General features: G+C 46.5%; 1 protein-coding gene across 4 annotated transcripts in view; it reads left to right on the top strand.

Moving 5' to 3' along the window:
* PAM (peptidylglycine alpha-amidating monooxygenase) overlaps positions 1–24,225 on the top strand; it is a 190,600-nt gene that overhangs the window by 165,397 nt on the left and 978 nt on the right. For 2 of the 4 annotated variants that reach the window (XM_040421586.1, XM_040421588.1), the window contains 9 exons: positions 5,825–5,941; positions 6,781–6,853; positions 7,946–8,150; positions 8,283–8,483; positions 10,001–10,116; positions 10,266–10,365; positions 11,944–11,997; positions 16,729–16,941; positions 17,128–17,184. In XM_040421586.1, coding sequence (XP_040277520.1) covers positions 5,825–5,941; positions 6,781–6,853; positions 7,946–8,150; positions 8,283–8,483; positions 10,001–10,116; positions 10,266–10,365; positions 11,944–11,997; positions 16,729–16,941; positions 17,128–17,184 — 1,136 coding nt within the window. The remainder of the gene's footprint in view (positions 1–5,824; positions 5,942–6,780; positions 6,854–7,945; positions 8,151–8,282; positions 8,484–10,000; positions 10,117–10,265; positions 10,366–11,943; positions 11,998–16,728; positions 16,942–17,127; positions 17,185–24,225) is intronic. The other 2 variants (XM_040421587.1, XM_040421589.1) reach the window with 1 other exon arrangement.

Genomic DNA, 24,225 nt, shown 5'->3' on the forward strand with positions numbered 1-24,225 from the left:
ATTAAAATGTATGGGCGCCGGCAAGGGAGTTCATTGAAATTATTTGTGCCCGCAAGACTTCGATGAATAACTTCAGGATTTGATTTTTGAACTTGAAAACCATTGTAAAACTAGGTTCCTAAGTTGGCTTTGGTACTGAGGTACCAGTCGGTACCGAAGCAGACTTCAGATACCTGTTTTAAAATGTTTTTTAAGTTTAATAATCAAATGCAGAAGTTATTCAGCCTTGCCGGAGCCCATACATTTTAAGGCTGTACAGAGACAGATCTCTGTACAGCATTAAAACGAAGTTTGGAGCGAAGCGACTTTGGGTCTAGGATCAGAAGCACGCTTCGCTCATCCCTACTCAGAGCATCGCTCCTACTGTGTATCAGCCATGTCTGCTATTCCTGCTCAGCCCTGTTCACTTGCCTGGGACTGATCTGCAGTACTAGATGCAGCCCATAAACAAGGGTGAAAACCGGGTCCAACTGTGACATGAACATCTTAACCCCTATAGTTCTCACTCCAGCAGTTTTTTTTTATCTGATTTCATAATGCAAGGTACAAGCATTGGTTTGCTTCACTCATAGGAAATGTCTAGACCAGTTTCATAACTTTGACTTTTGCGCTCTCTGGTGTTCAAATGTAGAATTGCAGCAGTGGTCTTTCCTATAACAAGTGTCAGTGTTGGTCGAGCACCAAAGTGCTCGAGTAGAACACCTCGGGATGCTCGGGTGCACAATGGAAGTCAATGGGAGAACCCGAGCATTAAACCAGGCACCCCCTGCTCTGAAGAGGGGAAGGTGTCTGGTTTACAGGAAAAGGTCAGAAATTGATGGAAACACCACCGAAATGGTTCGGTAACAGCATGGGGGAGGATGTCTGGATGCATCTTGGACTCCCAGGTAGCTGCTGGGAACGATGTTGTCCGAGTAGTATGCCACTTTAACAGACTGACAATAATACGCCCAAAACCGAAGATAAAATCGAATTTAGAGGAAAAATTGTTAGGAAACATTCTTTCCTGTATATTTACTTGTATATAAAGTGCAAGTGATGCCAAAAATTACAAGGAAGAGGCACTCCGATACAACTTGTATATCACATAAAGGAGGGCCTAATTCACATTGTGGTACAATTGTTCAGGTAGTGGGACTCCTACTCTCATAAAGCCTATGCACTAAGGGAAAGGGCTGCCAAAAATTACAAGGAACCGGCACTACAATACACCCTTTATTACACATAAAGGAGTGTATCGTACACACCCTTGAAAAATTATGATTGATGGCCTGCTGGTGACCCTCAAAAACTATTGGAGCAAGGGCCTGCTGATCTGACCATCTAAAACATTAGGGGTGAGGGTCTGCTGGTGACTCTCCAAAACATTATGGGCGGGGACCTGCTAGTGACCCTCCAAAACATTATGGGCGAGGGCCTGCTAGTTACCCTCAAAAACATTATGGGCGAGGGCCTGCTGGTGACCCTCTAAAACAGGAGCGGGGGCAGCCTAATAAGCATGTTGATATGATGGCGGAGGAGGACGAGAAAAGGTTGATTGAACCATATACCCTTTTTTGTGGTGGAAGAGGTGCATGGCAATACAGTGTATTCAGTACACCATAAAAGCCATATTTAGAGTGCCTTTATGTTCAGCCGCTTTCCTCTGGCGGAGTAGAGAAGTCAGGGGAAATCCAGGCCTTGTTCATTTTTATAAGACTCAGTCGTCAGCATTTTCAGTTGACAGGCAGATGTGCTAATCAGTTATTATGCCCCCAGCAGCACTAAATACACGCTCTGACGAAACGCTGGTGGCGGGGCAGGCCAGCACCTCCAAGGTGTAGAGCGCTAATTTGTGCCACGTGTCCAGCTTTACACCCTATAGTTGTAAGGCCCAGAGGGATCATTGAGGACGCTGACACGGTCTGCTATGTACTCCTTCACCATCTTCCAAAATTTTTCCCTCCTTGTGACACTAGGCCGCGCATCAGGTTGAGGGTGCTGGCGGGGTGTCATAAAACTGTCCCAGGCCTTGGAGAGTGTTGCCCTGCTTCTGTTGGAACTGCTGTGTGTTCCCCTTGTCTCCCCTCCTCGGTTGGCCAAGGAACTACATACTCTGCAGCCAACGTTGTCAGCTGGAAATCTTGGGAGCAATTTTTTTACAAGGATCTTCTGGTATTGCACCATTTTGCTAGTCCTCTCCACCACAGGAATGAGAGATGAGAAGTTCTCTTTGTAGCGGGGATCGAGAAGGGTGAACAACCAGTAATCGGTGTTGTCCAAAATGCATACAACGCGAGGGTCACGGAAAAGGCAGCATAACAAAGTCAGCCATGTGTGCCAGAGTCCCAACAGACAAGACTTCACTGTCCTCATCAGGAGGATGACTCTCAATCTCCTCATCCTCTTCTTCCTCTTCTACCCATCCACCCTGAACAGATGGAATTAAACTTCCATGGGTACTACCCTCTGTAGCGGAGGAAACAGTCTCCTGCTCCTCCTCATAATCTAATTTGCGCTGAGAAAATGAGGGTGGTCTGGCTATCACCCTGTGTACTGTCTTCCCCCATTTCCACCTCTTCCACATGCAAAGCCTCCGCCTTAATTGTGAGCAGCGAGCGTTTGAGTAGACACAGAAGTGGGATGGTTACATTGATAATAGCGTTTTCGCCGCTCACTATCTGTGTTGATTCCTCAAAGTTGCGTAAAGCCTCACAGAGGTCAGACATCAATGCCCACTCGTCGCTTGTGAACAGTGGAAGCTGACTGGAAAGGCGACGACCATGTTGCAGCTGGTATTCCACTACTGCCCTCTGCTGCTCTCAAAGCCTGGCCAACATGTGGAACGTCGAGTTCCAGCGCGTGCTCACGTCGCACAACTGTCATTGAGCTGGCAATTGCAAGCGCTGCTGCAGCGTTGCCAGACCGGTGGAAGCTGTCGATGACTTGTGGCGCACCTTCACCAGTAGCTCAGGCAAATTGCGGTAGGTTTTGAGAAACCGCTGAACCACTAGGTTGAACGCGTCGGCTAGGCATGGTAGGTTTTGAGAAACCGCTGAACCACTAGGTTGAACACGTCGGCTAGGCATGGTATGTGTGTGAGCTTGCCGAGCTCCAAAGCCGCCACCAAGTTACGGCCATTATCAGACACAACCATGCCTGGTTGTAGGTTGAGTGGAGAGAGCCACAGCTCTGTCTGGTCCCTTATCCCCTGCCACAGCTCTGTGGCGGTGTGCTGTTTGTCACCTAAGCAGATCAGTTTAAGCACCGCCTGTTGCCGCTTCCCCACTGCAGTGCTACACTGCTTCCAGCTACTGACTGGTGGTGCAAGTTGATAATTCAAAGGTAGAAGTGGAGGAGGAGGCGGAGGAGTAGAAGGGGGGTTGCAGCCACTAAAGTAGGTGGTGGCGGAAACCCTGATGGAAGTAGGGCCCGCAATACTTGGCATCGGTAGCACCTGTGCCATCCCAGGGTACAACTCGCTCCCGGCCTCTACAACATTCACCCAGTGTCAATAACTGCGTTGGTCAGGGCACGGTTGATGTTACGGGACACATGCTGGTGTAAGGCTGGGACTGCACACTGTGAAAAATATTGGCGGCTGGGGACAGAGTAACGCGAGACGGCCACCGCCATCAGGCTGCGGAAAGCCTCAGTGTCCACAAGCCTAAATGGCAACATTTCCAGGGCCAGCAATTTGGAAAGGTGCGCATTTAGTGCTATGGCCTGTGGGTGGGTGGCTGCGTATTTGAATGCTGGTGGTGGAGAGGTTGCTAGTGTTCACGCCCCTGCTCATTTTGGTATGGAACAGGTTGCAAATGACAATTCTTTTATCGTCCGCACTTTCCTTCAAAAAAGCGCCACACATACCCCTTGGCGAGGGAGATTTCCACAAGGGTTTGCTCCGGGGAACAGTTGCTGGTCTGTTTGGTGTGGCCCACCTTCTCCCTTCTGCCACCCCACTGTCTCTTCCAGCCTGTTGCGGTGCCTCGGATCCCTCCCCCTCTGTACTGCTGTCCTCTATCAGCTTGCCACCTTCCCAGGTTGGGTCAGTGACTTCATCGTCCACCACATCCTCTTCCACTTCCTCACTCTGGTCATCCTCCTGACTTGTTGACCTAACAACAACCTCACTTATTGACAACTGTGTCTCATCCTCATCATGAACCTCTTGAGACACTAATTGCGGTTGACTTATTGGCAACTGTGTCTCATCATCATCATCATCATCATCTACCTCGTGAAACACTAATTGCTGTTCCCCACCGTCCTCTTGTGACTGTAGATGCTCAAGAGTTTGGGAATCATTACACAATATCTCCTCACGACCTCTGCGTGCACCATCAGCAGCACCGCCACTTCCCCGTCCCTTACTGCTCGCCTTGCGCATATTAAATGGTATATATGCTTGCAAGTATGTCACACATACAGTAGCGCAGGTTTTGTAAGTGTATGCGCAAATAAAGTACACAGAATGTCAAAGATAATTTTAGGATGCGCACACGTTAAACAGGAGATGTTTGTGTAACACTGTCCGCAGCGTCTATGAAAAAAGTACACTAAATGTCAGATAATTTTAGGATGCGCAAACGTTATATAGGAGGTATGGCGCAAGTAATGTCGCTGTCACCAGCGGCTAATAAAAAATTACACTGAATGAATGTCACTGATATTTAGGATGCGCAAACGTTATACAGGAGATGTAGCGCTGGTAATGTCGCTGTCACCAGCGGCCAAACAATTGCGCTGAATGTCACAGATATTTAGGCTGGGCAAATGTAAAATAAAAGATGAAGCAGAGGCTGTGTCACTATCAGAAGCAGCACTAACAATTGCACGCAATTTAGCTCAGGTTGCGCTAATAATATATATTGCAACCAGACACCACTATAGTCCTTAAAAAAAAATATTACTATTTCACTCCCTACACTATCTGTCCCTTTTTCAGCACAGCTCTCCCTGACTAAGACTGAGCCGAACACGTGTCATCGGGTGCCTTATAGCACTCGATGACGCGTTTCGGCCAGTCAATCACTGTAATGCCAGTAGCTGCGGCATTACAGTGATGGCAGCACTTACCTGCAGGTTTATTGGCTGCGTAGCAGGCAATAAACATGCGGGGAGGAGACTCGAGCATCGCGCTCGGGCACATGCGGTGTTCGGCTGAAAACCGCAATGTGCCGAGCATCGCGATTCTCGAGTAAAATTTGTGTTCGGCAGAGCATGCTCGCCCAACACTAGTGTCAGTCTGTTTTGTTCCTGTTAAAAAAAAGAAATTTTGTTAAAAGGGGTTTGCAGCTTTTGGGAGGATATTTTTCTGTCAACCCCAGCCAGCTGTTCCTACTAGGTCATGTGCATTTTGGGGACCGATCACTGCTGACGACAGTAACTGTCTGCAGCAGTGAACGTGACTCCATCCGTCCTGAAGTGTACAGGATGGAAACCAGAAGACCACTGCGGGAGCTGGGGCAATGGGGATCAAGTGAGTATGATTTTTCAACAGGTACTGCAGGCTGGGGTTGACGGTTAAAAAAATAAAGTCCAAAAAGCTGAACAACTCCTTTTAAAGTAAATTACAGAATATTATTTGTCAGTGTGGATGCTTTTCTTGAAATATATACGATGTCACAAGTTATATGTATTAGTTTACTGGAGATGAATCATTGATCCATGATCCATCTATCATCCCTTGGATCAACACTGTAAGATTATAGGGTGGACTTAACGGGCTTTTGTAATTTTCTATCTTACTATGTTATTTTGTTACATATAATTGCCGGATATATATTTATTTTTTATAATTTTTATTATTATTAATTTTTATGATTTGTTATTTTGGTTTCAGCTCTTTCGACAGAAAGTTTGTTTATCAACAAAGAGGAATCGGGCCTATTGAAGAAAGCGCCATCCTCGTGGTTAATCCAAACACCTCCGCCATCCTGCAGTCAACTGGCCGGAACCTGTACGTTGTCTGTGATCTGTATTTGTGTAACTAGATCTAGGACAACCGAGACACAACGAGTCTGAGCCTGGCCGTACATGGGCTTTACTACCAGTAGTCCGAATGGGGTGACGTGCTTTACCCGCCATCTAGGAATATCATCTGTGTGCCCTTCTTTCCTCTCCCCTTTCCTAGTCATCAAAATGAGGAACCCTTTACCAGCCTGCAAGAGTGATGCCACATCTTAATGTAGTGTGTAACCAGTTGTGATAAATGTGTTGCGGTCTGAATGTAATTGGAAATAAAGTGTATGTAGGAAGTAAGATGGGCACAGTTTCTACCACCTTTGTTTCAAAAATTGTTGGCACTGGACTTCAAACAGTAGTTGGATAAAATATATCTTGAGCGGCTACAAATGTTTTACTGGGAACTGCATAGTTTCCCTTCGCCAATATTTCTGGAAGGGTATTTTTGAATCCAAATTTCCATAGAATATTTAAAAGGGTTTTTCCGAGACTTTAATCCCGGACACCTATCCTCTAGTATCAGTATCTGATTGGTGACGGTCCAACATCAGGGATCCCCACCAATCAGCTGTTTGAGCTTGTTCCTCCTTGCCCGATGTTTTTATTTTCAGTACAGGGCTTTACTTTAATCTGTCCTTATACCAGTTATTCTGTGGTTTTTGACACTTCACATCAGAAATCGTTCATTTTTTGGGCAAATTACATTTTTGCATACTTTACAATGTATTAAATTATTAGTACTCATCAAATTTTTGAGTAGTAATAATTATTTTGTAACATCCTTTAAATTCTTCAGCTTTATTAAAAACAACATTTTGACCTGTTATATTTCAGATTTTATTTGCCTCATGGGATAACAGTCGACAGTGATGGCAACTTTTGGGTCACTGATGTTGCCCTTCACCAGGTACGGTAGAACTGTGTGGAAACGTATACATATTACGTTATCAGGTCTCATGCACACAACCGTAGTTTTTGTCCACATTTTTTGCAGATTGCATGCGGATCCATTAATTTCTATGGGTCCGCAAAAAAATGCAGACAGCAGATGGATGTGCAGTCTGCATCCATGCAGCTGCGTCCTATTGTCCATTTTGCAGACGAGAATAGACAGTTCTAGTAAAGGAAGTGAAAAAAGTTCAGTATGCACACGGCCGATATACATAACCGCAAAGTAGATACAGTTGTGTGCATTTGCCGGATAGCGATCATGCGTCGTACAGCCTAAATGTCAGGTGTAGGTTTGAAGCTCCTGCATTCTAAAAGGAACAGGTTGGGAGAGGAAGACAATGTCCTATCTTTAGAAGTCTAGTTATAATATTACTTTCAAGAATGGGATCCAAGCCCTTCAATGAATCAACCATCACAACTTCTTCTGGCAAAGAGTTTTATAGTCTCATCACTCGAATGCTAAAGAATCCTCGCCTATGTTGATGGTGAAACCTTCTTTTCTGAAGAGGATGTCCTCTTGTCATGGCTACAAGCCCACCTGTAAAGAGATCATTAGACAGACTTCTATACGGTCCATTCATACAGTTGATAACTTTTTCTAATACTGCAGTCCATCGATTCCCTTAATTACCTTGGTTCCCCTCCTCTGTATCAGCTCTAGTTTGGCTATGTCCTTAATATACACGGGTGCCCAAAACTGTACACAATGGGGGACATTTATTATCTCCTTTGCGGCAGAAAAGTGTCTTTAAAAAGTTGCAAGCTGTGTGTCTGCCTGTGCCTCGTCATAAAAGTGGTGCATCCTCTCTCGGTGCTGGGGATATTAAGACCAGCGCAGAATGTGCTGTCTTGATGAATCTCCCCCAATATTCCACGTGTGGTCTGACTAGTGATTTGTGTAGAGGCAAAACCATGTTCTTGTCCTGAGCATCTATGTCTTGAGGAAAGAAGCGATACGCATGATCCAAACATTTAAATATGTTAAAGGTTTAAATAAGGTTCCAGAGGGAAGTGTTCTCAATAAGAAACTTATTTCTTTTCATTTAAGGTTTTCAAGCTTGGGCCTAACGGTGCTCCTCTTTTAACCCTGGGGGTGGCTTTCCAACCCGGCAATGACAAAAGGCATTTCTGTCAGCCAACTGACGTTGCAGTGGATCCCATCACCGGCAACGTCTTTGTATCTGATGGTTACTGCAACAGTAGAATTGTACAGTATTCACCCCATGGGATGTTCATCATGGAATGGGGAGAAGGTGAGTTTCTTAAGTGCAGCAGGGTTTCTTAAACCTTTTTTCCTCTCACTGAAGCTTGTCTAGCTGAGCAGTGTTTAGGATTCTTTTTGTATCTTTGGAAGAATGAATATGATGAATGAATGTCTTTTTCAGAACCATCTTTAAGGGTCGCTAAAGCTGGAGAGTTCCGTATTCCGCATAGTCTAGCCATGGTACCGGATGCCGGGCAGCTGTGTGTGGCTGACAGAGAGAACGGGAGAATTCAGTGTTTTCAAGCAGAAACTGGACACTTTGTCAAAGAAATCAAACACAAAGAATTTGGGGCAGAGGTGTTTGCCATTTCTTATATTTCAGGTAATATTTTATTTTTGTATCATGCTAATAATAAATGAATATTACGTATTAAAGAATCCATATACATTAGATGATTGTTGTCCAGAAAGTGGTCAATCATAATCTCCAGTCTCCAATTACTAACCATGCCTGACTGTGCAGAACATAAACATTAAAGTCTAATCACACAAAGTGATAGCTAATTGCTAGGAAAGTTCATGACTTTCTGACCTGCTGGGACCCCCGTGGTCCTCAGAATCAATAGGCTGCACTGCGTTCACATGGGTGACCTTTACCTTCCTGCTGTATCCCTGTGATATGCCATCACTTTCTGTTTATGGTGAACCGAGTACAAATGCCCCCTACACCCAATCCCAAGCCCTTGTCTCCCAAAGAGAACCATACTGTCAATCTCCAAGAATTTTATACTGGTGACCTATCCTCTGGATGGTTCATTACTACCTGACAGGTGGGGGTCCCACAAGCAGGAACCTCGCCAATTAGCTGTCTGAGAAGACACTAGTGCGCACAGTAGCGCCGTGGCCTCCTCTCATCTTACCAATTACAGCGCACTGTATATTGTACAGCGGATGTGCATGGTATTGCAGCTCAGCCCCTCAGACTCTACATAAATAGTAGAATGGCCTAGTCAAAGTCTGGACCTCAATCTAATAGAGAATCGGTGTCAGGATTTGAAGACCGCTGTACACCAACATATCTAATTAAAGGGGCTTTCTGAGAGTTTTTTTTTTTTTATTGATGACCCATCCTCCTCAGAGGTCATTAGTATCTGATCAGTGGGAGTCTGACACATGGGACCCCTGCTGATCAGCTGTTTGCGCCGCGGCCTTTTCTCTGCTCACCAGTTACAGTGCCGTACATTGTATAGAGGCTGTGCATGGTATTGCAGCTTAGCCCCATTCACTCCAACGGAGTTGAGCTGCGCCTAGGCCATGTGACCAGTGAACGTGACGTCATATGGTCTAGGTTAAGCTGCGAGAAGGCCGTGGCAAAACTGCGAGTGCTGTTTCCTCAAACAGCTGCTCTGCAGGGGTCTCAGGTATTGGACCGCCACTGATGAGATACTGATGACCTATCCAGAAGATGTCATCAGTATTAGGCTTCAATCACACGTCCGCAATTCTGTTCCGCATTTTGCTGAACGGAATTGCGGACCCTTTCATTTCTATGGGGCCACACGATGTGCTGCCCAGATCCGGAAATGCGGATTCTTGTCGGCAATTGCGGACAAGATTAGGCATATTCTATTATAGTGCCGGCGATGTGCGGTCTGCAAAATGCGGAACACACATAGCCGGTGTCCGTGTTTTGTGGATCCGCAAAACACACACCGATGTGTGAATGGACCCTAAAGCCACTTTAATGTAGAATCCCTCTGAATACACATATTCGATAGGTATGACCTCTCTAGTCTGCAGTATGAAAATCTCTATGATGTCTTGTTAGCTCACGATTTTAGCAATTTTTTACATTTATTAAAGGAAAACGTTTAGACCTTGTACCATTTTGTGTTTTAGGTGGAATATTATTTGCAGTTAATGGCAAGTCCTATTGGGATACTGTGCCTGTGCAAGGCTTTGTGATGAACTTTTCCACGGGAGAGATCCTAAGCACATTTGTCCCAGTTAGAAAGGTAACTTGCTTTTGTGGTCTTTCACATTTACTTAATTCTGAGCGGAGCCCAGTACATGTTCTACCCACATATAATGTACACTGAAATACCGTAAAGCATGTGCTGGGGGCATTGAGTCCTCATAAGAGTTGTGTGCTTTTGTGTTGCAGAGTTTTGACATGCCTCACGACATGGTCGCTTCAGAAGATGGCACCGTTTTTGTTGGAGATGCGCATGCTGATACCGTGTGGAAATTCTCTCCCTCGGAAAGTGAGTTGTGAATCATTTGACTGACCTTTTACGATTTAGACTAGCCAGTGATATGTTTGAAAACCCGAAAGGCACACTGATTGTGTTAACGCCTTCATCATTAAATTATAGCATATATATATGAATTTCCCATTACAGTTCTGTTTGCCTCCTCCTATCCAAAATTTAAAAATTTTTGCAATTGTCCTTAAGGAACTATATCATTAGAAAATGACCTATATGTTGTTGTAGTGTTGTTATACTATAGTTTCAATTATATATAATATATATAATTTTCCATGTTGCTGTAGATTATTATATATATATATATATATATATAATTTTCCATGTTGCTGTAGATTATTATATATATATATATATAATTTTCCATGTTGCTGTAGATTATTATATATATATATATATAATTTTCCATGTTGCTGTAGATTTAAAAAAATGTAAAGAAATCCTGAAATCTTGCAGTTATCACTCTGGCCACTGAGCATTACAATAGACTAACACTTCCAATTCTGAAGGGATCACTGTTTAGTAGTCATCTCATTATCATCACAGGCAGGATTACCTTGAAAGGGAACACCTATGGTATAAATCTTGAGGCAGATAACACAATATCCACCACGAGGAATTGGTGATGGACACAGCTTATCTTCTCCTCCTCCCTGCACAGTGCACAAAGCATAACCACACCACTCTCCAGTCACTGAGTACTTTCTTGACTACAGGTTTCTATGGTTTATGCGGCTCCTCTAAAGCAGGGATGCCCAACCTTCAGCCCTCCAGCTTTTTCAAACCTACAACTCCCAGCATGCCTGGGCAGCCTATAGGTATTATGGCATGCTTGGAGTTGTCAACAGCTGGAGGGCCGCAGGTTGAGCATCCCTGCTAACGGCTCAGGCAGGATGGCTGCCCCCATAATCATGTGCAGGAAATAAAATATAAAAAAACTACAATCAGAAAATAAAAATAGATGAGAAGAAAAGTAACATGTTCTACTATCTGGTTTTAGTTAAATATAGATGATACATTCCCTTTAGCTCTTTTATTTGCATATTTTCTAGAAGAAATGTCCTGTAGTCACCTGTGTCATGGCTATGTCTTCTGCACCCTTAGGGCTCATTCACACAACCGTATGTATTTTGCGGATCTGCCAAAAATACGGTTGACATCCGTGTGCATTCCGTATTTTGCGGAATGGAACAGCTGGCCCCTAATAGAAAAGTACTATCCTTGTCTGTAATGCTGACAATAATAGGACATGTTCTATTTTTTTGCGGAACGGAAATACAGACATATGGAAATGGAATGCACACGGAGTAACTTCCGTTTTTTTTTTTTTTTTTTTTTTGCGGACCCGTTGAAATGAATGGTTCCGTATACGGTTCGCAAAAAAAAAAACGGGACGGACACGGAAAGAACATACGTTTGTGTGCATGAGGCCTTATTGATATTGAATTAACAGACGTGCCCCATTACAGTATGAAGTCCGATCGTGCCAGCATTCTGCGTGATTTGTTCAGTAACCATCCTTGGCAGGCTCAGTCCAATACTTAATCATCATTCTGAATTTCTTTCTATTTTTAGTCGACGAGCATCGATCAGTGAAAAAGGGTGGCATTGAGGTTGAAGAAATAACAGGTACATTTCAGGCATGTGCTGTGCACTGTGCCATGTTCATCCTTTAAAAGTAAATGATTACGTGGGAGTAAAACCATAGAACAAACATGGTAATATTTTTAAAATTTTAGCAATGTGATCACTTTGATTGTTAGATCACATGCTTAAAGAGCACCTGTCAGCAGATTTGTCCCTATGACACTGGCTGGCCTGTTCCATGTGTGCCTGGCAGCTGAAGGCATCTGTGTTGGTCCCATGTTCATATGTGCCGCATTGCTGAGAAAAATGAGGTTTTAATATATGCAAATGAGCCTCTAGGAGCAACGGGGGCGTTGTCGTTACACCTAGACGCTCTGCTCTCTCTGCAACTGCTGCACCCTCTCGACTTTGATTGACAGGGCAAGACATGATGATATTTACACTGCCTGGTCCTGTCAAAGTACAGAGGGTGCAGCAGTTGCAGAGATTCTAGGTGTAATGACAACGCCCCATTGCCCCTAGAGGATCATTTACATATATTAAAACATCATCTTTCTCGCCCAGTTTCCTTGGGGGACACAGAAGACCTTGGGTATAGCTCATCTCCATAGGAGGCGTGACACTAAGTGAAAGCTGTTAAGCCCCTCCTCCACAGCTATACCCTCAGCCTGGAGAGAGAGACTGCCAGTTTTTTGCTTAGTGTCCAAGGAGGCAAGACACTCCCTGCTCTGCAGGGCTGGTTTCTCCTTGTTTAAATTTTAGTTTTTTAGTTTTTTCTTTTCTTTTTGTTCCAGATCATCAGGGATAACAGAGTCGCACTAGACCTCTCTGTTCTCCCGGGGTTGAGCTGCGCCAGTGCCGGTCACCCGCACTGCTGCCTCCCCCACAGAAGACAAGGTGGATCAGGGCAGCCCAGCTCCCCTACATCCCGCCAGCGCAAGGGTCGCCCGCACGCCAAGTCCCTCTTCCAGCGTCCTGCCACTACGGTGCCAGTAGCTGAAGGGGCGACCCTGCTGGAATGGACCGAGGGTGAAGACGGCTGTGGTAAGAGATTGGCTTCTCCAGCCCTACGTCTCCCACCCCCCCACCCTGGTCTCCTGCGTGCCTGACCCCCATATTGGGCCTCTAGTCCCCTGCTGGATCTATGCTGGCCCCTGGGGTGCCGCAGAGCGGCAATCTCCTTCTGCCCCCTTCCTGCCTGGGACATGCAGCCAGTGGCTGTCTCCACAGCCAGCTACAGAAGCGGCAACATAGTTTATTTCTTTATCAGCACAGGCACCCGGTCTCTGGGTCCCCCCCTACATCTCCTACCGGAGTGTTGCTCCAGGCCTGAGGCTCCTGACGGCTGTGGAGTAAGGCCTCGCCTCCGGCCGACATTGGTATTCCGGTGCGGCCGGGCGCCGCAAAAATCTTAGCCCAGGCTCCGCGGCCTGCCAGGCCGCCATTCCGGGTCCCTGACTTTTCCGGCCGGCGGGGTGGGCTCCCGCGGCCGGCAAGCCGCCATTCCGAGCAAGCCGCCATTCTGGGCCCCTGACTCTTCCGGCCGGCGGGGTGGGCTCCCGCGGCCGGCAAGCCGCCATTCTGGGCCCCTGACTCCTCCGGCCGGCGGGGTGGGCTCCCGCGGCCGGCTTTGGGCTTGACTTCTAGGCCCAGCAGGCCCCGGCCGACCGTCGGTGCCGGTCGGTGGGGCTCCGCAAATTTTGGCCCAGGCTTCGCGGCCTGCTGGGCCGCAATTCCGACCGGCCCGCGGGGTGGGCACCCGCGGCCGGTTTGATGCGCCACTCCGCCTCAGGTCCTGGCGGTACATACCGGGCGCCGCAAATTTAGTCCCCGGCTTCACGGCCTACTAGGCCGCAAAATTCCGGCCTCTGGTGGAGGGGGCGGGAACTTCTCCAGGCGCGAATTTTTCCCGCCGGGAGGTTCCTCCGCCCCCAGGGGATCGCAGCGCCGCCCTCCAGGCCGGATCCATGTTAACCCTTTGGGTACAGGCCTTCTCGGGAAGGTCACCCAAATTCTCTTGGGTGCTCGATTACCCAGGTCGGAGGACCTCCACCTTGGGTTCTTCAGGGTATTCGCCTTCTGCGAGGCGGTGAACCGGGCATCTCGCAGTGTAGCAGGGTTCTGCTTTTGAGCTGTCCTATGGCTTCCCTGTTGCCCACTCCTCCGTTCGGTTGGAGGGTGTTATGCCGGCCTCTGTCTCGACTACCTTATCTCGCTGGCTCTGTTTGGCTCCCGCTCGGTACAGATCACTCCGATGTGGCTTCTGTCCCGCCAGACTTCAGAGGCTGTTCCTTCACTGTCCTCCCCTCTGGGAAGAGCATGGTTGTTCATGTGGATGGTTCCGGTGTTCCTTTTGGCCTCGTTCTGTCTCCCTTGTTCACACTGGCTGTATTGGCTGTGCCTATTTACCGAGTCTACCGCGTTCTGTCCTCCCGCTGAGTGCAGATTGCGTGGTCCATTCTAAGACAATGGTCCTGCTGTAGACTTACCTTCTCGGTAACTTGGGGGGACTACCTTTCGGTCCAGATTGTCCTTTGATCTCCCACACCGGGACTGTAGAACATGGCTACATCAGCATGGACTTTAGCCTGTCTTGTCCTGGCATCTGGCGGATACTGGGCGGACCCTTTGGTTCCGTTCCGTCTGTCCTTCTGCCCCCCACTGGGTGGATACGGGACAACGTTGCTCGGGGGCCGACTGGACCAGTTTTGTCGACTTCTGCCCGTGTTACTGGTCTGCGCCTGATCACATTGGGTTTTCGCCCGCTTGCCAGGCGACTCCAGCGGGTTCGCTATTGTCCGCTCCTGGCTGTATTTTCGTCCAGGATCTGTCGTAAGACTTATGTTTTTTTTTTTTTTTTTTTTGTCTGGGGTTCTGTGGGAAGCTGTGCATTCCCCGCTCTGACTTTTTCTCTCCCCATGGTTCTGTCTTTTTTCCAGTCCGGCCTGGACCTGGGACTGAGATTCCTTTACTTGAGGTGTCAAGTGTCAGCGCTGTTCTTCCTCTTCCAGCGTTCCCCGGCCCTCTGGGCCTGTCAAGACCTTCTTACTTGAAATGGCTCTTGGGTTCCTCTGTACTGTCCTTCGGTACCGCCCTGGGAACTACATACTGAGCTCTCGGCGCTCCAATCTTTTCCTTGGAGCCGTTACAGAAGTTCTCTCTACCCCGCCTGTCCTGTACGGTTGTGTTTCCGTATCAGTCGTGTCTCTGACGGGTGCCTGAATGGCCCCTTTTTTTGTTCTGAGCCTTCTGTCTTTTCCCAGGACAGGGCTGTTTCTACATCCCGTTCCTTCCTTCTGAAGGTGGTGTTGCCTTTCGCTTCAACACTTCACCGATTTGGACGTTGTTTGGGCCTTGCCGGTTTTACTTGGAGATCTCCGACTCTTGTCGACGTTCGGTCTCTTGGGTTTCCTGGAGGTCCGCGCTTAGAGTTGACGGACTCCAGGGTCGTTTTCCTCCGCTTTATCAGATTGGCTATTGCTGAGGTTACCGCACCGAGGGCAGGATTCTGCCTTTGCTGTCACCGTTCATTTCACCAGAGCGGTCGGTGCCTCCTGGGCCGGAGGTATTGGGCTTCGGCCATGCATTTGAGCAAGGCGGCCACAGGTCTTCCTTGCACGCTTTACAGAGTTCTACAGGGTGCATACTCTGGCTTCGGCGTATGCTGCTTTGGTCCGCCTGGGTCTGCAGGCGGCGGTTCCTTGATGCCTTCGGGTGCTTCGCCTTGGAGCTGTGGTCCCTCCCCTTTTGGACTGCTTTTGAACGTCCCAAGGTCTTCTGTGTCCCCCAAGGAAACTGGGCGAGAAAACGAGATTTTTGTATAACTTACCAGTAAAATCTCTTTCTCGCTCTTTCCTTGGGGGACACAGCACCCACCCATTCATTGTTTTTCTCTACACGGTTTCCGAGTTTGTGTTACCCGTTGGGTAGTTGGCTTGTTGGTTCTTTGTTGGACTTTGCCTTTTCTCACTGCTTGGACACGCAACTGGCAGTCTCTCTCTCCAGGCTGAGGGTATAGCTGTGGAGGAGGGGCTTAACAGCTTTCACTTAGTGTCACGCCTCCTATGGAGATGAGCTATACCCAAGGTCTTCTGTGTCCCCCAAGGAAAGAGCGAGAAAGAGATTTTACTGGTAAGTTATACAAAAATCTCGTTTTCTCAGCAATGCGGCACATATGAACATGGGACCAACACAGATGCCTTCAGCTGCCAAATACACATGTAACAGGTCAGCCGGTTTCATAGGAACAAATCTGCTGACAGATGCCCTTTAAGAAGTACCTGTCTCCAGTGTTACCATTTTGGGTGTGTCCCTGCACAGTCTACTACTAGCAACACTGATTGTGAGACTGTGCATGAAAACACCGCCAACTGGTAACAACCCAGCTGGCAGTTCATTCATAAACTACTAGTAGGAATAATAGAAGAATTGGACAAAATTGAGTTATAAGAATAGATGCACCATAATTATTATTAAATGGGGAATGTAAATAGTTACTAAAGCAGAAATGTCAGAAGAGGTGAAAGGTCCTTTTTAGGGAAATATTTTGGCAGAGCGAATGGCACCCGTGACAATGGTGCTCACTCAATACTAAGGAGATCCAGTGGTGTCACCGAAGAAGCAGAACTGAAGGTAATAGAAATCTGTTTCTCCAACCTTGTTTTGCTCATAAGTTTGACAAGAAAATATCTTGAGATGAGTGCCGACTACAGATTTTTTTTGTCTTTATCTTTTTAATTGTACATGGATTATGTGCTAATCCTGTCTTCACAGAAACGGAAATTTTGGAAACGCGTGTGAGAAGCCGTCCCAAATCAAACACTACGGCCACGGAACAGCACAATGGCCAGGCGAAGCAGACTGTCGTTCAGCAAAGCGGAGTTGGAGTCTCCTTCATCCTCATTATCACTTTGTTGATAATCCCTGTAGTGGTCCTTGTCGCCATTGCAATATTCATACGCTGGAGGAAGGGCAGAATATATGGGGGTATGTTACAGTCCATCATCTTCTAAATCTTCAAATAGTGTCTGTTTACAGCAGAGGTGACATTCCCGTTATATCATAGGTCATAGTGATCTGAAGTAGTGATACTCATCAATCACATCACCATTTCATATCCATGGCATTATAAATATGGCTTAAGAGCAGCCAATGTTTTGGTACTTTTTCCAGGTGAAGGCGAACACAAATCCGAACCATCATCTGGAGGGATCCTAGGAAAACTAAGAGGTTTGCATCTTATTTGTCTACATGAAATGTCATGGAAAGAAATCCTAGTTTGCAGCTCAAATATGAAGTCCACCAACCCTTGAAAACTGAGTGTTGACTGGAGACTTGGTTGTAAAGCAGCATCATTGCCTTTCCTACTCCTTGCCCTTGGTTCCCAGTAAATGTCAAACCTCATACACTTAATACTAGTGATTGGTGAAGTTATAGGCTAATTGGCCATCGACCCTTCAGGGAAATTTCTCGGTGGTCCGATGCCCAGGGGGCTACTTAATTCCTCCTCTTGGCCGTCAGCAGGGTACATAATGATCTGATGCTTTCAGCATTAATTAATATAGCAGCATTAGGTACTTATGCACCTGGCCAGTGATGCAGGAGCCCTTCTGAATTCACTGATATTGCCGTCCTTCGGATGATAATACAGCTTCATAATGTGGGGTGTGCTGCACTGTGGTATTTGATTTGATTTCCCAGAGGCAGTATATTGTGCTGCATTGTGGTAGTTGGTTCTGCTAGGGCAGTATATTGTGCTGCACTGTGGTAGTTGGTTCTGCTAGGGCAGTATTTAGTGCTGCACTGTGGTATCTGGTTCTGCTAGGGCAGTATATTGTGCTGCACTGTGGTATCTGGTTCTGCTGAGGCAGTATATTGTGCTGCACTGTGGTAGTTGGTTCTGCTGGGGCAGTATATTGTGCTGCACTGTGGTAGTTGGTTCTGCTGGGGCAGTATATTGTGCTGCACTGTGGTAGTTCTGCTGGGGCAGTATATTGTGCTGCACTGTGGTAGTTGGTACTGCTGGGACAGTATATTGTGCTGCACTGTGGTAGTTGGTACTGCTGGGGCAGTATATTGTGCTGCACTGTGGTAGTTGGTACTGCTGGGGCAGTATATTGTGCTGCACTGTGGTATCTGGTTCTACTAGGGCAGTATATTGTGCTGCACTGTGGTATCTGGTTCTACTAGGGCAATATAGTGTGCTGCACTGTGGTAGTTGCTACTGCTGGGGCAGTATAGTGTGCTGCACTGTGGTATCTGGTTCTACTAGGGCAGTATATTGTGCTGCACTGTGGTAGTTGGTTCTGCTGGGGCAGTATATTGTGCTGCACTGTGGTAGTTGGTACTGCTGGGGCAGTATATTGTGCTGCACTGTGGTAGTTGGTACTGCTGGGGCAGTATAGTGTGCCGCATTGTGGTATCTGGTTCTACTAGGGCAGTATATTGTGCTGCACTGTGGTATCTGGTTCTACTAGGGCAGTATATTGTGCTGCACTGTGGTAGTTGGTTCTGCTGGGGCAGTATATTGTGCTGCACTGTGGTAGTTGGTACTGCTGGGGCAGTATATTGTGCTGCACTGTGGTATCTGGTTCTACTAGGACAGTATATTGTGCTGCACTGTGGTAGTTGGTTCTGCTGGGGCAGTATATTGTGCTGCACTGTGGTAGTTGGTTCTGCTGGGGCAGTATATTGTGCTGCACTGTGGTAGTTGGTCCTGCTGAGGCAGTATAATGTGCTGCACTGCGGTATTTGGTCCTGCTGAGGCAGTATATTGTGCTGCACTGTGGTAGTTGGTTCTGCTGGGGCAGTATATTGTGCTGCACTGTGGTAGTTGGTTCTACTAGGGCAGTATATTGTGCTGCACTGTGGTAGTTGGTTCTGCTGGGGCAGTATATTGTGCTGCACTGTGGTAGTTGGTTCTACTAGGGCAGTATATTGTGCTGCACTGTGGCAGTTGGTTCTGCTGGGGCAGTATATTGTGCTGCACTGTGGTAGTTGGTTCTGCTGGGGCAGTATATTGTGCTGCACTGTGGTAGTTGGTTCTGCTGGGGCAGTATATTGTGCTGCACTGTGGTATCTGGTTCTGCTGGGGCAGTATATTGTGCTGCACTGTGGTAGTTGGTTCTGCTGGGGCAGTATATTGTGCTGCACTGTGGTATCTGGTTCTGCTGGGGCAGTATATTGTGCTGCACTGTGGTAGTTGGTTCTGCTAGGGCAGTATATTGTGCTGCACTGCGGTATCTGGTTCTGCTGGGGCAGTATATTGTGCTGCACTGTGGTAGTTGGTTCTGCTGGGGCAGGAGGCCGGTATAGAAATATTCTATATAAAGGATGTGATATAGCCGCCTTATGTATCTGCTGATGAAGAAGTTTCTATTGCCACAATCATTACTAATCTGTTCATTTATGAGAGAATCCTTATATATTAGGGGTGATAAGTTAACTAACTATTGGGGTATTGTGACAACTTGGGGGTCACTTAGCTCTCCAGGATCGCCGTCTTCTCACCTTAGATGGTTGGCACACCTCCACAAGCCACTCCAACACTGCAGATTTGGGTGCAAACTGGCCACAACCAGCTTTAGGCCCCTTGCAGACGAGCGTGAGCGGATTAGGTCTGGATACTTTGCGGATGCGTTCAGTGAAAATTGCAAGGTTTTCGCAAGCAAGTTCATGCAGTCTTGTATGCGATCGCGTTCAATTTTTATCGCATCGGTGCAATGCGATTTAATGCGTTTTGCATGCACGTGATAAAAAACTGAATGTATACATACAACATCTCTTAGCAACCATCCGTGAAAAACACATTGCATCCGCACTTGCTTGCGGATGCGATTTTCACGCAGTCCCATTCACTTCTATGGGGCCAGTGAAAAACACAGAATATAGAACATGCTGTGATCTTCACGCGAAACACAAGTGATACGTGAAAACCAACGCTCATGTACACAGCCCCGTTGAAATTAATGGGTCAGGATTCAGTGCGGGCGCAATGCGTTCGCATTACGCATTGCACCCGCATGGACTACTCGCTCGTGTGAAAGGGGCCTTATTGTCACTTTTACAGCAGTCAAAACATAACCCATAAACATAAGTCCTAGGCCGTCTGACCGCTAACTACACAGTGGTTTCCCTCTCTATCCGGATCTGGGTCTACCACCCAGCTCCCCAAAACACAACTCTGTGCCTACCCTACACAGGCCTTGGCGCAGCCTGTTTCTTCCCCAGACTAGGAGCCCTGATTGAGGAGCTCAGCTCATACTTCACCGAGCTCCTCAGCTGCCAGTTATCTCTCATTACCAGCCTAGTGGATACAAACCCTATTTCCTCAAGTCTCTTGTTCTCACCCAGCTTCCTCTGGGTGAGATACGCCATTTCAATGGCCCTCATATGGCTCTCCAGCAGCTGCACTGTCACAGTATGTTGACACAGCGACACTTGCTGTAGAACTTTGGTGCAGACACTGGCGCTGAAGTTTTGCCAGCAGCCACGTGGCTTCTGCCTCCCATTCAGCCGCGCCGAGAAACATGTCCTTTCCCGGCGCATTCTGCCGCTTTAAAGAGAATCTGTCACCAGGTTTATGCTGCTAGGTTGTAACAGCTCTAGCACATGCCAATCAGTCCTGATATTCATGAGCTCACAGCTCTCCCTGCCCACCTGCCTCTGATTGACAGGTTTATCCATATGAATCAGCCGCAGGTGGCGGGGAAAGCCAGGAGCTCATGTTATGGGGAGCCGTTCGGCATGCGCTGGAGCGGTGTAGCACAACATTTTAGCAAAACGTCTGGGTCAATTAAAGAAAGTGACCCAGCGTTTTTGCTAAGGGGATCTGTCACTAGTTTATATTGCCCTTAGAACACCATAAAACTGGTGACAACATTCCCTTTAAACCGCCGCTGTGCGATCCTCAGAGCTGGCTCCTATTGAAATGAATGGGAGGCTGAAACCATGCAGTTGCTGGCAGGATTTTGGCAAAATGTCATGTCAAGGTATGAGTAAGTGTTAGTTAAAGGCTCGGGAACACTCACAATCAATTGCTCCAATGCACAAAAACATGATGACTTGCAAATAGTCTTGATTAATGAGAGTTTATCTTCTTAAAGAGGACCTATCCCCACATAATACAATGCAATCTGACAGCACCATGTTAGAGCAGGAGGAGCTGAGCAGATTGATACATTTTATATCTTTGCTTTATCTACCTCCTGTGAACAGCTGTGTACAGGTAGGAGATGTGATCAGGGATAGTGTATGTGGAGATAGCTGTCAGACACTGATAACTGTTCACAGGAAGTGGAAAAAGCAAAGATATAAATGTATAAATTCAGGTTATACTGAATCTTCTCCCCAAAAAAAATATATATCAATCTGCTCAGCACCTCCTGCTCTATTACATGCTGCTTTCAGATTGCATTGTATTTTGTGGTGACAGGTCCTTTTTAAGAAGCATCTGTGTTTACAGCTCCTATGCAGACCTATGTACCTCAATGGCTATAGACACCCAGACTGAGCCTGCTGCAGTCATGTGGTAATGGCACACATAACATTAGTGTATTGCTGGCCGAGCCTGCCGAGAAGGATGGGGTGAAAATTTATATTTTTACCCAATTTTTTTTGTTCTTCCAGGAGATAAGCCACCGCCAGAGGTGTCTGGCAGCAGCTTTCTCCGCTCACACCATAGAATACATCTACTCTCATTTATGTGTATAGAGGAGTTGTTAGGGAGTCAGGAGAGAGAGAGCTGTTTGGTGGACGGTTATTAAATGCGTATGCCCAGCTTTACTCCACTCCCTCTAACTTTGGTAGTTGATTTTTAAAGTGAAAAAAACACTTTAAAACTTAAAACCAAACTCGGCTTCAGTTCCGAGGTACTAGTCAGAACCGAAGCAGAATTCGGTTTCAAGTTTTAAAGTGGTTTTCCACTTTAAAAATCAACTACCGAAGTTATTCAGCGAAGTCACGCGCGACTTCATGAATAACTTACTTCGGCTCATTGAAGCCCATACATTATAATACTGTACAGAAACTAATCTCCGTACAGTATTCAACCGAAGCTCGCTTCGCACAACTCTAGTATTCATAAACACAAATTTGTAGGATGTTTTCAATCAAGTGTGTTTTAAATGCATTGGCGTATCAAAGGGGTTTCCTGATGTTCCTCTTCAAGTACTAAAGGGCAGTACTTAAAAGCTCTGTATACCAATGGCAATTTTTTTATTTATTATTGCATAGTACTCGTTTTGAGCTAAAAATAATTTTTCCATTGGTCTTTATTAAAAATATTGAGCCGTTTTTCCTGCACTGCTTTGAGTTTTTCTACTAGCAGGATCTGTATTTTCTCTCTGCTCCGTCAGTCAGGGAGCTGACAGGCTCCTTATCTCTGCTCTCTGACCTTATAAACACTCATTATAGCTCAGTTCTTATCTTACTGATAAGAATGTAGCTTAAATAAGGGTTTATGGCCTTTTAGTAATTTACAGATAAGGGTTAGATGACTGGCTGAAAGTGAAAATACAATTCACACATTTAGAAAAACAATTAACCCTTTGTGACAGAATGGCTCAGTATTTTTTATAAAGACCAAAAATTATTTTTAGCCCAAAGTGATTAAAATGCAATCATAAAAAAGTTTATATAGCCTTTAAGAACGCCCACTGCTCACTGTACAGAGATGAGGGGTTCCATCTCCTGGAACCTCACACAGCTGCAGATAAATGCTGATTGGTGAGGGTACTGAGTGTCCGATCTCAGGCCTTCTGATAGTGATGACCTATACTGTGGATAGGTCATCAATATTTTAGTCCCAAACCTTTATCTGCCAGTCTACTAGAGATTGGTATACGTTACTTGCCTCAGTCGACGTTTGGCTATCCTCACACTGCGGTTTTGGCTTCTATTCACTGTGTAAGATGAGAAACGATCCAGTGCTCTTCCTGTCGCGCTGTGCTGTGACCCTGATCACATAGTGTGGGGTCAAAGAGCGGGCCAGTGACCACACGCTGTAGGCAGGTCACAGCACAGAGTGCGGCTGAGGAAGACCAGGAAGCGGAGAGTACATAGCCCACACTGGGAGTGCTCCCCGGTCCTAAATGGAAGCGCTCATTACTATTCACCCCATAACACACACTTACATTTTCCCCCCACTTTGGGTGGGTGGGAAGTGGGAGTGTATTTTAAAGGGCACAAAATATGGTATACCTTGGGCTGTTCAATTTGTTTTCTTTAAATTGATGGAAATACAACCTATAGGTAACAGTAGGCACCAGTCAACTATAGGCTATAATGGCATCTTCTTAAAGGGGTATTCCGGTTACATTCAGTTAACACCTATCCACAGAATCGGGGATAACTATAAGATTGGTGGAGGTCCTACTGCTGGGACCCCCACAGATTGCAAGAATTGGGGTCCTGTACCCCCCTCAAATGAACCGAGCAGCTGGTCGGACATGTGTGTGTGGCCGCTCCATTTATTTCTGTGGGAGTTCCGGAGGTAGCAGAGTACAGCGCTCCACTAATGCTGGAATTCCCTTAATGTGATCGGAATACCCCTTTAATAAATATTTCATGAAAAGCTCCTGACACATGCATTTAGGGAGTCTTTCACTGACTATTCACTACTAAAACTACCAGCAATTGCCATCAATACATGGTATAGGTATTCTCAACATACCTGTATGTCATTTAAGATGTCTGCTCTCCCACTGACCTCCCAAGGCTTCCCACCTTCTCCCCTGACATCAGTGATCTGTCTTCAAATCTTGCACAGTCACCCGTCGCCCGTGCGCTACATTCCCTTTTGAGGACTATTGCTTTAGTGTCTGCACAGAACATATTCCTGAGGCAATAGCCCATAAAAGGGAATGTAGCGTGCAGGTGGCAGATGCGCAGCACGGGGTGCCTGCGTGAAATTTTGGAGACACATCAATGTGACGTCAGGGGTAGCGGGGAGAAGGGCTTGCGAGGTTAGGCAAGGAGCGGACATTGGGGAAAAGCTGCGGGCTTGGGCACTTTGAGAGGAAAGCTCATCCAGCTGGGAACTTGGGATCCTATTTGCACATGAATAAAAGCTATTTTCCTGGATATTCACTGAACACCCAGATTACATACATGTATGTGGAGAATGCAGATACCATGTACTGATGGCCATCGCTGGTAGTCTTATTAGTGAAAAGTCAGTGACAGACTCCCTTTGACAGATGCAATACAGTGGAATAATATCACCCAGAGGCATCCATTTAAAAATTGTATACCGCGCTATTCCATACATTT

Source organism: Bufo bufo, chromosome 2, assembly GCF_905171765.1.
Source record: "Bufo bufo chromosome 2, aBufBuf1.1, whole genome shotgun sequence".
NCBI classification, from domain to species: Eukaryota; Metazoa; Chordata; class Amphibia; order Anura; family Bufonidae; genus Bufo; species Bufo bufo.